This window comes from Metopolophium dirhodum, chromosome 8 (genome assembly GCF_019925205.1).
Source record: "Metopolophium dirhodum isolate CAU chromosome 8, ASM1992520v1, whole genome shotgun sequence".
NCBI classification, from domain to species: Eukaryota; Metazoa; Arthropoda; class Insecta; order Hemiptera; family Aphididae; genus Metopolophium; species Metopolophium dirhodum.
The window spans coordinates 10771566-10785319 of NC_083567.1; the positions used below are offsets into that span (position 1 = coordinate 10771566).

Below are 13754 nucleotides of genomic sequence, written 5' to 3' on the forward strand. Positions count from 1 at the left end.
ACTATTTCTATTAATTATTCCTCCTATAACCAATAGCAACCATTTATAAACAAATATTTGCATGAAATCTCAAAATACCTGTTTGAGAACTTCTATTAATTGGTCGTAGCGTGATGTCATATAGCCTTCCTCGATGAATGGACTATCCAAAAAATAAATAATTTTTTAATTCGAACCAGTGTTGGGAAAGTTCCTTTTAAAAAGGAACTCGTTCCCGTTCCTCGTTCCTACTGTAAGAAAGGAACTCGTTCCCGTTCCTCTTTCCTGTCCCGAAATAAGAACGCGTTCCCGTTCCTTTTTAAAAAGGAACGCGTTCCCGTTCCTTCATGTTCCTTTTTTTGCAATTTGAGTGGTGATCAATGGTGTATTTTGCGAACAATTTTTAAGTCAGAAATAATCGAACCGAGAGAGTTAACCAATTATTTCTGACTTAAAAATTTTTCGCAAAAAACACCATTGACCACCACTGAAATCGGTTAACTCACTCCTTTCTAGGAGCACCGATTTTTAACAAAAATGATTTGTCTTAGATTTTTTTTGTTATAATTCAAAAGTTGTATAGCGTAGACTTGAAACTTTATATATATACATTCATATTGCATAATTGCATAATATTATACATTTATATTACTATAGTAGTATAGTATACAGTGTATAGTGTGTACTATACACGATACACCACACATAGAGACATGCTATAGGTTATAGGCTTATAGCCCATAGGCGTATAGGACATAGTATGATACAACAATCTGTTTTTTTTTTTAATTCAATTTATTTGAAAAAATATTTTTATACTGACATTTTGTTTTGTTTGAGAAGAACTAATTTGGCGCGCGGAACCGGAAACGACCCGGAACACGACACGTAGTCGACCGACGGCGTCGCGGCTCAGTTTTGGCGCGGAAACACACTATATGCGCTTCATAAAATATACTGTGGCACTCAACGTGTTAAAATTTTTTCATTATTTGAGGAACGGAAATTTTCGTTCAAGTTCCTTCAAAATAGGAACTCGTTCCCGTTCCTCGTTCCTATATTTTAAATGGAACGCGTTCCGAGCTTCGTTCCTATAAAAGGAACGCGTTCCTTCCCAACACTGATTCGAACCAGTAGTTCCTGAGATTAGTGCGTTCAAACACTCAAACTCTACAGCTTTATATATTATATACAGATATACACCGCCGACACAATACGCGTGGTTCAATTTCAGTGGTTGTTTTGAATAAGACCAAACTACGGCCTGCATCTCTTCCATAAACTAAAAATCTCAAGCGAATCGAATTATATTCATAAAAGGTTAGGTTAATAGGTATAGGTTTTAGTGGCGGACTTCGGTTGGCTCGCCAACTCCGAACTCGGATCAGAACGAGATCACCAGAGTGACGGACTCCGGTCGGCCCAAGAAGTCAACATCAGGAAGACACCCGGTAATGTATAAAAAATAATAGTTAGGAGGCAAGTCGATGGATTGTCGCGTCTGCCCTCATTGTGACCTAAACCTGTATGTAAAAATATTTGTAATTAATTAATTGATTTCAAATAAATGATGGGCGACTTTGCGGATGAATGCGAAAGCAGGCTGTTCCCGTATTGCACCGTATACGAACAGCTGTAATTGTTCGAATCAATTGATTATTATATCGATTTCGAAGGATTTATTGCTTCTTGCAGTCATATTGTACCTATACAATTCACATAATACATAGTTATCGTCAATGATGCAAATTAATAACGTATAAATGCCTATCCAATATCATAAATTAAATAATAAATAAATAAACACTAGGAATTAAAAATGTTTTTTATAATTTACAAGTGAAATTATTATTATAAATCAAAGATGTCAGTAAATTATAAATAGGTTTTGCTGTACCTACCTACTTACATCTTACATTTCTATTGAATTATTATACAATTAATATAATTAAGTAGTATATTTATTATTTTAATATTTAATTTACAATCAGCCAAATCAAAAATATGTTTAAATAAATAATTTTAAAATTGCTTTATACAATTTCAGACTGTAATATAATAGTTCATTATATTTTTAAGACTAATGAATATAAATTGGTAACAAAATAAAATTTAAAATTTAAAACAATTATATCACAGACAAAAAGTTAAGATTATAACAAACAATTTATGGTACAAGTATCAATGCTTTATAGACTAATTGATGTTTGTATGATATTGTAGTACCTATGGATAAATTATTTAGTTTCAATTTAAAATTTATATAATATGATATAAATTTACATAGACATTATTATGGTTTAAGGGATGTCATTAAATGTTTTTTATTGCAGCTAAGCCAATGTAATTTATGGTTCAGATATAATGAGCGTAAAGTTAAAAAAAAAATAGGTACTTTCTATGATTGTTAATAATAATATTAATGTACATTTTATATAAAATATTTATAATGTACTAATGTCTATAAATAAGGCATTTTGTGATATAATTTATTTTTTCTGTAGTTTTTTATGATTTAAATTTTTTTGTTGTGTTTTTTGTTATTACTTGCTTCTTTTTGCATTGGTACTAAATAGTAATTTTTCAATGAAGTTATTAATTTTTAAGTTTATATAATATTAAATTTGTATCATAGAAGCATCCTGATATTACATTGGATTACTTTACATTGTTTAAAACAACTAAAAATTATACATTTTTTTTTTTGATCACTTAAGTTTATAATAAGTAATAACTTATAAGTATTAAGTATTAAGTATAATTAATACTTATTATATAAGTTTTAATATGTCAATAATTTGTTCAAATAACTAGTTACCTAAATCTTAATATAATATTTATTCTTTAATGTGTTAATGACCAGTTAGTTGATTTGGAGTTATAATTTTCTATTATCCATTTTTGATCATCATTGTTTTGTTTGCATTTAGTTACATATACTTTTCTAGTACTAATGTCATGTTCCATGCATCTAGGATTTTTGCCCTGGACAAGTTTCATTTTGCCCTGAAATATTGTATGATAATTGATTACAAAAATAATTTTATAGTTAAATCATAAAATCATAAAATATACATGGTCATAATGCCACAGTTGGTTTCCTCCACCATTATGGCATCCATATAAGCTAATTTTTGCTTTTAAAGATGAGTCACTTATATCCAAACACATATTATTTCTTGTTTTAATATCATTCCTCCAACTCAATATAAATTTCTAAAAAAAAAGTTACAACATTTAAAACTTAGTATCACTAAATTTTTAAATTATTACTTGATTTTCATCATCATTATCAATACATTCTTTTAAATTGAGCGGGTTTTCTGATGTAGCATCTAAACATAGCTCTGGAGCAGTAAACGTTCTTATCTAAAACAATAAAGAAAAATCAATAAAAGAAAATCCGAAGTTACAAAAAAATAATGTCTTCATAACTAGAACTCAGATTTCCTTCTAAGAGGACCGGCAAGATTTAATGATGAGTAGAGGGGGTTGGGGGTTGTAAGTAACTTTGTCGACTTCAGTAAATAATAAAATTCTAAAACAAAATATTTTCATATCAAAAATTGTTTGTGAATTTTAATTTGAATTCAATCTATCAAGGTATCAATTGCCTTCTATGAACTCAATTAAAATCCTAATTGGGATCAATCCCTTATGTCCAATATGATATGAAAAAAATATAATCTACAAGACTACAGCAATGACTCAAAATCATAATAATATTTAAAATTTACATTTTTTTAAAAAAAATGTTGTTAGGTATCAATAATCAATAAGATTAGTATTATATTGTATCTGCTTTTATCTTCATTACTAAATTTGTAAATAATGTATATATAAGTATACAAATCATACTTTTCTGACTAATTTAACTTTATTCAAAAATATTAAAATTAATATAAAATATGACTGATTTTTGCTTTTAAATATGAATGTATCCAAATCTTTTTTATCGTACCTACAAAAATTTAGTTTATTCCTAAATATTAAACAATTAATTATTTTAATCTAAAAGTTCTTGTGTTTATGTAAATTTATATTTACCTTTCCTTTAAATACATCTGGTGGTTCAATAGGCGGATATTTTTCAACTAAATCAAATGCTACTTCGTGTATGAACCATTTAAATGGTTTACATTTAAGATTTTCCCTTATTTTTTTCTGCTTAGTTATATCTCCAGTATTAATATTCCTGTAATGTGGTCTACGGAGATACAAATATTCAGCATACTCATCCATCCATACTTCTGCTACACGGCGATAATTCTGAAACAATTTTTTAAAACTTTATTAAATAATAAATATATGACCATTGTTTGCATAATGTTGTTAACATTAATAACATATTCATTTTTTTGTTTCATTTTTACTTTCATCATATTTAGAAGTAATAATTTTTTTAGATGAATAAAACTGATAAAAAATGTATTTAACTATAATTAAAGTTGAGTATATTATATAATTCTCTTACTAATAAAAACGTTGAAACATTTTTCACATAGTTTATAAATGTTGTTAAACAATAAATAATTAAATAAGATAAGTAAATTCACCTTTCCAACAAAATCACCAATGCCAGGATTTGGGAACGGTGCAAACTTTCTATAGATATGGCCTACCCTTGAACAAGGTGCATCTAAAATAGTGCCACCACATTGCCATATTTTAAATGATAATTCATATTGTTCTCCACCCCATATATCTAGACCAGGGTCATAACCTCCGAGTTCCCAAAACCATTTAGCTGATATAGCAAATAAACCACCTGCCATTACAGGGCTCCTATAAAAAAAATAAACTACACTATGAAAAGTATATTATATAATAGTATTTTAATATAAACTGGACAGACCAGTGGCGGATCCAAGGATTATTATTTTTTTTTTATTGGTGGGGAGGAAGTACAAAAATTGGCTAAACACACACAGTGTAAAACATAGAGAAACTACAGTGATTAGGAGGGGGGGCCAAGGCCCTCTTTGTTCTCCCCTGGATCCGCTACTAGGACAGACTACACTAAATGTATTAAAGTTGTAATATTTAAAAGTGTACAGTATGTAACATTTAAAAAAAAACACAAATACACTATAAAATATGTTTGTCCATACTTTCTAAACAATTTAATTTAAATATATAGGACGATTCATCAGGCATGCTCATGGGCAATTTGTTCTTTAATTATATTTTTATTCAAATTCTGGTGTATGGAATTTTTATGATTCTAAATTTAAAATTCAGATGAAATTCTATAACATAGCTTAGGAATCTAGAAACTGTTTTCTTTAAAGTTATGGAAAAATAGAACATTTTTCTAAATTTATTATCACATTTTTTAATTACAAGCAATAATATATATCTAAGGTTTAAACCCATTAATAAAATACAGGTAATACAAATAATAATGGAATCCAATGGCAGATAACGAAATAAAAGTAATTATTGAAAATTTTAGTGCTTAAAAATAATTATATTAATTAACTACCAATTATAAATTGTATATTAAATGTAAAATACAATGGTGATTAAGTGTGGGTTTTTAGATTTTTTCAGTGTCCTGTAGCGGTTCACATTTATTTTCTCTTAAGACCCCCTTTTTTACTTTAAATCAACAAGCAAAAGGTCATTTTTTAAATGTTGATGTAGTAAATCAACATTTTAACGAGTCAATTTTGAGTTATTAAATTCTATGCTCTAAGAATGGTGCTTTGGTTATACATAAAATATATGAATTTTAATCACTGGAATCATCATTCTTAATCTAATAAATCAAAAATTGTTTTGTAATACAACAACATTTTTAAAAAAAATTACAATTTACAACAAAAAAGGGTTTTTTTCATTTGTAAAAAGTGTTTGAAATACCACAGGACACTCCTTAAATAGCATATAAAAAAAATTTTCGAAAACATGGTATTAAGTATAATATGTAGGTACTTATAAATTCCAAAAATCAAATTTTGAATATATACTTAATTAAAGAATAAAATAGATGTAATCATGCTTGGTGGAATCACTCTGTATAAAATATTAATTATATTGTTTATTGTTTAATGACAAAGTACCTCCACTGGGAGGTCTCTCCACTCTGTACTTCTTGTAATTAATTATCATTTAAGCATATTGTTCAATGCATGTAACAGATAGCCTAAATAAAAATTATGTTTAAAAAAAATGTTGTCTATTGTTGTAAGTAGATATTACCGGAATGGTTTGGTAGGATATAATAGATCTTCAGGTAAAAGTGGCAATCTTTTGTAAAAAAATTCCCAATCAAATGCACCTCTCGCACCTTCATCTTGTGCTCGATATTCAAAGGTTTCAAAAGCAATGACATCAATGAATGGACACACACATGTTCGATAATCTTCAGTAATAGGTTCTACAAATTAAATTATATTATGAACAATATTAAATTGTATTCATATTATATTTAATACTGTAAAACAAAATTGTATGTAGGTACATACAGTATATAATATTCGTAAGAAATATCATACCTAAAAGGGGAGGTAACCAGTTAACATTTGCTTCCGTATGCGAATCTAAAAATATTAAAATTTCACTGGTGGCTTTTCTAGCTCCAGCTAAACGAGCTCTAATTAAACCTTGTCTTTTTTTCAAGTGTATGACTTGAACGGTATCAGCTAAGTTGTTTGATAAAAAATTATCTAATGGTCTCTTTAAACTAGCTAGAAAACATCAAAAATATATTTTATTCATAATAAAAGAATGATTTGTTTAGTAGGTAGGTTAGGTACTCAACAATTAATTAATTAATATAAATTAGCGATAATGTCAAGTATTGTTATTTATAAGCCCATTACATCAATAAGTTTAAGAATTTAATTTTAGTGATAAAATAATAAAACTAATTAGGTATATATACCTTTTGTACTTGAATCATCCACTAAAATTATTTCCTTAAGTAAGATTTTAGGAGAACGGTTTAAGACACTATACACAGTTCTGAGAAGTGTTGAGAAATGTTCATTATGAAAAGGTATAACCACACTAACCGTAGGTAATTTACTATTATATTTTTTAAAACGACACCTGTAAATCAATATAAAAATAAATATTTCAATAAATAAAAAAGAGATTAAATAGTGTCCGCAAAAACAGGGTACAATTTAATTAAGCTACCCATACTATTCAGTAACCTATACATATTTTTTAATTCTGTTTGCGGTACATAAAACTAGACTATTGGATCATAAATCTTCACAGACAGAATTCTAAAATATGTATTGGGTACTGAGTAATGTTGTAGGTAACTGAGTTAAAGTGTACCCAGATTGTACGGACACACGGTATATGACATGGGCAGTGGCGCCCAGGCCAAGTAACCAAGTAATACATTTGCAATATTGCATGAACTCTTAAGAGGGGATGAGTATACTGAGGTCATATAAAAGCTTAAAAAGTATATTATAATAATTAATATTTGTGGACTACCTATGTGAATAGAAATGCTGTTGTTTTAGAGCAGTGAAAACGATTATTTACATATCAAAAATAAGGGGTGGGTGGTAATACTTTTGTCAACTCCATGTGATCTCAACATTTCTCTGTGCGCCACTGGACATAAATATATGGAGAAATAATATTTAAACTCTGGGAAAAAATTACAATTTGTGCCGTATATCTGGTATTGAGCGATTAACAGATATGCTGTCACTTAACAAAGCGTTAAATCCATTTACTTTATACAATTCATCATATTTATGCCGATTGAGTGATGAGAGTGAAGCGCTAACTCCTTGTTCACCAATACCTAAATATAATTAAATATACTAACATCAATATAATTTATTACAATACAATAAAATCAAATTCATTCCACTTTATTACCAGTTCGTTGTTTCTCTATATTAGTCAATTCCCAATCATGCCAGTCAATTTTATTATTATGATTTTTATTTGCATATAACTGTTTATTGTCAAAATCCGTCTTCTGGTGTATAGTTTCATCATTTTCATATCGATTAAATTGAGTAGACAATTTAAAAATCACAGTTGTTACAAGTGCAGTGATCACGATGAAAATTAAATACTTTAGTATGCTTTTAATATTTCGTTTCATTCTGACCTTAGACATGGAAAGTAACCAGTCATAATAATAATATATTATTTTATACCTACCAATATTTAAATACTGTACTTGATTACAAGCGACAAGCAATGTAGTACGTGTACATAGCACAAACTAACGAAGTATTAGTTCCCATAGCAATATAAACGTTATGAACGAATAGTAGTAAAATTGAAATATCGACATAAATTAATAATGAGTAATGACTAACAAGTAACAACGGATGGCGGTGACGAGAGATAAGCAGAGAAGTGCATTTTCAAAATAGATACGCCACAACGGTATTGAATATCGCGACAAGGCGTAGCTGGTTCGGCAATCGGCAAGCCGCCCGCCCGGCCATTGAGTAATAATATAATAAATAATAATAATATTATTCTATGCGCCCGGCCAACACGCGTCGAGTCTCCCACAGCCGCGGTTTCTTTTTATCACAATTATTTGTTTTATCTATATTCTTCACTCAATGTTTTATCATCAATAACAGCGAATCATGACATTATGACAAAACCATGAAGACTTTATAGTTTATAGATAAGAAGAATATCGCATAAATGCATAATAAGCAAAATACACTAAATAAGTAGTACCTATTAGTAATAACTATTACCTACAGTATTAAGTATTAAATAATAACACTATTAAAATTTAAAGTACACGTACACACAGTTAGTTACGAGCTGTGGTAGAAACATAATGTAGACTGTATATTTGTATAGACAGTACTATAACACGAACTACAAGTGACAGTAGTCAGTAATCCGTCATCCGTGTATAGGTACTCATTGGCGTAAATATACAATTTGGGCCAATTGGGAATTATTACTAATTAGTATTTAGTCACGACAAATTTCTGCTAAGTCCCCCCAATTCCTCACTCCGGTAGTCGGTACCACGATTCAAGATGGATACCGACATCCGCCAAGTGTCACCTATGAAAAACGGGAATGTTTACGCAAGTTTTTGAAAAATTCGAATTTTTTTTTTTCTGTAATTCAATAAAATATAATTACCGATGAGAACCCAATATAGTAAAAATTTTAAATTCAAACGCTCACAACAAATTAATATTATACTTACTGGTAAATTTTTTTTTTTTTTGTTTAAGGTAGGAACATTTGTGGGGACTGGGGAATCTTCCATCACAATTTCTAATATTACTTGTTAGCTACGAAAGGAAAAACTTTTATAAATTCCTAACTGAAAAATAGTTAGAACATTTTCAAAAATTTGAACTTAAGATGCATATAAATAAATCGTCAACTAGGAATAATAAAATATATCACTACTGTTAACTGGTAATTGGTATCTGCAAAGTGTCTAAAGATTGTCAGTTATTATATAAAACAAAATATCAAGTGTAACTGTGTAAGTATTTACCATCTAGTTCATCTAATATTTAGATAAATATCTAATTTGCAGTGCACGTTGTTATAAAACTCCAATAAGTTCAGTCACATGCGAACGCTTATTTTCAATTATGAGATGCAAAATGAATTCAAAATTGGTTTCAGAAATCTGTATGGATTAAGAAGTATTCAGTACCTATTTAAAAATAATAATCATTAATCACGCCCTATACACATTTGACTATTGGATATAGTTTTTTCTCTCTGTATAACCTATAAGTGGGTGAATAGTTAAGAGTAGAATTTTTAGACATAAGGATATTGCCCCTCCCCCCCTCTAGAAGACGAATCAAATCCGAGGCTGCAGACTAGTATGGCAAAATAGGACAAGAAAGATTTGATTTTAACTTTTAAGTATTGAAAGAAACGTTGCTAATTTAATCAACACAGAAATTATTGTTGATAATTTTTCAATTACATTAATATAATTAATATTATATATTATGTATTTTTATACGTTTATTATCATGACTGGGATTTTATATCACATAAAATAGTTTTTAAATATTGCTAAATATGAAAAACACCATAAATGTAGTAATTATTATAGGTACTTATTAACAATTTATCACTTAAAAGTTAAAATTATTATAATTTCTTACATTTTTGAATTTTCATTTGACGAAATCTCAATGTGACTGACAAAAACCCAATCAAAATCAGCAGATAACAAAAGTTTAAAATTAGAACCAAATAATACAAAATGATGAACGACGCTGGCCATACCTAGTAACTAGTAAGTCTATATTTATTTTAAAATTAGACAATAATCGAAACACCTTTGTACAAATGTTCTTTCATGAAACAAGACCAGTTTTGATTAAAAAACTGCCCAAAATGTAAAACCATCTTAAAAAGTTCAGAAATAGTAGTAGAATCTAAAAAATTGCATAATATACAAAAATTTAATTTTTAATTTTTGTTATCTGAATTATGAAACGAATTTTAAGTTTACTCTACAGTCTGCTATTTCTTGATAATTTTAAAAGAAATATGGAAATGTTATAAAATCCTAACCGGCAACCCTGTAATTATACATCATACTAAATTATTATACATTAATGGAGTCACTCAGTTAGTCACTAGTTGTAATTTGTTTATTTTTTAATTTGGTAAATTTGACCTATTTATTATTCTAAATAAATTAGCTGTGACATAGGTACTGACATGATGTAGGCATGTAGCATGTAACATTTAATATTTTATTGTATATTTGTATTTGTATAATAAATAAAAAAATTGTATTTCTCGTTTCAAAATGTAATATGAGGATAAATTGTATTATTCAATTGTTTTATTTTTGATTATTCATAATTCACAGTATTTTAACTAATGAGTAATGAGTGCAATAGTTTAATAAAGCATTACTAGCATTATAATAGCTGAATAGCTAATTATTTTAATGTTGTGTAATATGCTATTGTATAATATGATTACTATTTGTAATTTACTAAGCACCAATCGAATACGGGGGCAATGGCCATGCGGGCTGTGGGTCTGAGTATATGCCTCTCCAGATTATTGACTCTATAGTTGTGCCTAAGTAGTAAGTACACATCATCATATTTTTACTAGCAGTACCTAAACAGTATTTATCTTATCACTTACTTTTTGTTACCAAGAAAAAACTCAGATAGTCGTGTATTGATTTAGAAGATTAAAGAAACAGGCCATTAAAATAATATAAGTTATTTATTTATTATTGCATAAAAAATATAGGTAGCCTTATTAGCTTTTCTTATTTCCCATATGTTTTTCATATAATTGCGCGATGACGCAACAATTACCTAGGATGGGTACTGACATAAGAGGTAAGAGACCGAAAGTTCGAAACCACAATTGGCGTCCTCCAGGGGGGGGGGGGGGGGTAAAAATTTATTTTAGTTTTTTTTTCTATAAATATCAATAACATTTTATTTGTTGGTTAAAAAAGCTTGAAAATTTAAAAGAAGATTTCTAGTATATTGTTTCAAAGGCAGATGAAAAAAATTAAAAATCCATATGCACAATTTTTTTTTATAAGTATTTAAAGTTCAAATAATGACAAAATACGTAAAAATGACGAAAATTTGCAAATTATTTTGAGTTAGAAATCAAAAAAAAAATGTCTACAAGAAACTCAAATTAAATTTTTATGAGCGTTTGAAATTCGTATTTTTACAACATTTGATATTCACTCGATTTCTCATCTAACGATTTTCTTATTTTGTTGTAATTAAAAACGAATGACTGTAGATACTTGAAAATTTCACTGAAATATTAGCATTTTCTTTACACGATAAAATTTTGAAAATATTTTGACTCGATTTGGGCTGTTTACGGACATTATCAGTTTTCAATTTTTTTAGTTATTTTTCCATAAATATTAATTAAATTGTATTTGTTGGGTAAAAAAGCGTGAACATTTAATGCAATTCTCCTGATATATTGTTACAATAGCAGTTGAAAATTATTAAAAATACATAGGCACAAATTTTTTTTATAAGCATTTAAAGTTCGAATTTTGACAAAATTTATCAAATTTAAAATTTAATTAATATTTTATAAATTTTCAACTTTTATAGCTAAGGATTGAAAATTGAAAACAAGGTTCCACGTAAATAGGTTATATATAAATTACTTTATTCACAATAATATCATCAAATATACTTGGTAATATCATAGGCTGACTGACCGTTTTCGCTCAGAATCGGTTTTCTTATACAATGATATTATATCATTGAATTCAAATTTAACACCATCCATTACAGTGGTCAGTGACCTTCTTGTAACCTACTGTACAGCAGATCGACATCCAATCTTTTAAATTAAAAATAAAAAGTTTTTTTTTACAGAGTGATTTTTATTACATTTGATTATGAACGATTATGAACTAAGAACGTAGCTTTTATAGATTATGAGATGTAGTGATGGGACCAACTGCAATACTGCAGTGTCAACCAAGTTTTTGGTTTTTTGATAAATAAATTAAATGTTCACAGATGGCATACCTACAGTAGTTTCAACTTTTCAAGTTTGTGGTATCAATGACTGAATAAGCTAAAAGTATTTAATTTTATAAATTACCTACCTAAAATTATAAAATCAACGGTAGGTAACATTTTATTTATTAAAAAAAAAATGTATTTGATGATTTAAAATTAATAGTGTGAGATTAAGTTTTAACTAACTATCTACGTATAATTCATAAATATTTTTACATTCCTTGTCTATATGAAAGAACACATATCACAAAAATACTTAATAAGTAATAGGATAGTGAGACAAAAAATGTAAAAAGGAAATTTTTGGCCCTCCCCTTGACAAATTCCTGCGGACGCCCTTGGAAACCACTTGTAAGTTGTAAATATTGTAGGTTTGTAGCCTGTAGCTAACTTGCACTTACTATTTTAATTTATCTTAAAATGTCATTAAAATTGCCTATTTCAAACCCCTTAAACTCAGTTGTGTGGTTTTTAGTGTCTACAGTCGTGTTTTCTAGACTCTAACTGGTGGCGTCCTATACTCCCTATACGTAAGTCGTAAATCATATTATAAATTATAATATACTTAAATATATTGTTTAATTAGTTTAACTTATACGGTTGAAATAATTTAACTTTCCTCAGTTTATTTAAAAATAATCCATCAGGTTAAACATTTTTGAAATTTTTCGTTTTTAAGGTTTTATATTATGTGGGTTACGTAAATATTAATACCTACTGAAAAAAAATGGCCACTGAATAAACAGCTGACGGCCGACGGAGTAGCCGAGTGGATATCAATATAAATGTATATCATAGATCATAATATTATTAACATAATGTCATAAAATACTAGTTTAGTAGTTTAGATTTTAAGATGCATCGTTATGACATTTATATTTATGACTTTATAGTATAAAAAAATAATATAAAGTATAAAATTGGTTATTTAAACATTAAACTTATTATTGGCTATTTAAACGAAGAAGTGCAGTAGTCCGTGGTTTATAGCCTTATAGGTCTATCCATAGATAATATAAGATTCTTATATTATCTATGGGTCTATCGTCTATTTGTCTATGAAGCCAATTAGCACATAGACAAGCATACTAATTAGGCAAAACACTACATTTTGAATTTTGAAATCCATTGCAGTTTACAGTGTTTGCACCGACAGTGCCACAGTGGTACCACAGAACCCAATAAGTGTAGTCACGTGATATTGGTCACATGACGTTATTCTGTGGTGTGAGTGGCTGTGGTTGTCTCGGATGTCCCACCCACGGGCCACAATTGACGGCTGCACGC

General features: G+C 28.3%; 1 protein-coding gene across 2 annotated transcripts; it reads right to left on the reverse strand.

Moving 5' to 3' along the window:
* Positions 1–1828: 1828 nt before the first annotated feature.
* Positions 1829–8503, reverse strand: LOC132950528 (N-acetylgalactosaminyltransferase 6). Of its 2 annotated transcripts, XM_061022029.1 has the most exons (11): positions 8144–8503; positions 7834–8071; positions 7612–7756; positions 6869–7035; positions 6480–6671; positions 6184–6361; positions 4536–4764; positions 4027–4248; positions 3253–3348; positions 3055–3195; positions 1829–2985 (listed from the first exon to the last, which is right to left on the reverse strand). In XM_061022029.1, the coding sequence occupies exons 2-11, from the start codon at positions 8063–8065 to the stop codon at positions 2824–2826; spliced, it is 1764 nt and encodes a 587-aa protein (XP_060878012.1). In that variant the 5' UTR covers positions 8066–8071; positions 8144–8503; the 3' UTR covers positions 1829–2823. The 2 variants fall into 2 exon arrangements, with proteins under 2 accessions (XP_060878012.1, XP_060878011.1); XM_061022028.1 differs by having other exon boundaries at positions 7834–8503.
* Between the last annotated feature and the right edge of the window lie 5251 nt (positions 8504–13754).

Coding starts and splice junctions, on each gene's coding strand:
- LOC132950528 (XM_061022028.1), bottom strand. CDS start 8,080: ATGTCTAAGGTCAGAATGAAACGAAATATTAAAAGCATACTAAAGTAT. Junction 7,757..7,833: donor TATAGAGAAACAACGAACTG/GTAATAAAGTGG, acceptor AATTATATTTAG/GTATTGGTGAACAAGGAGTT. Junction 4,249..4,535: donor TTGGTGATTTTGTTGGAAAG/GTGAATTTACTT, acceptor AAATTGTTTCAG/AATTATCGCCGTGTAGCAGA.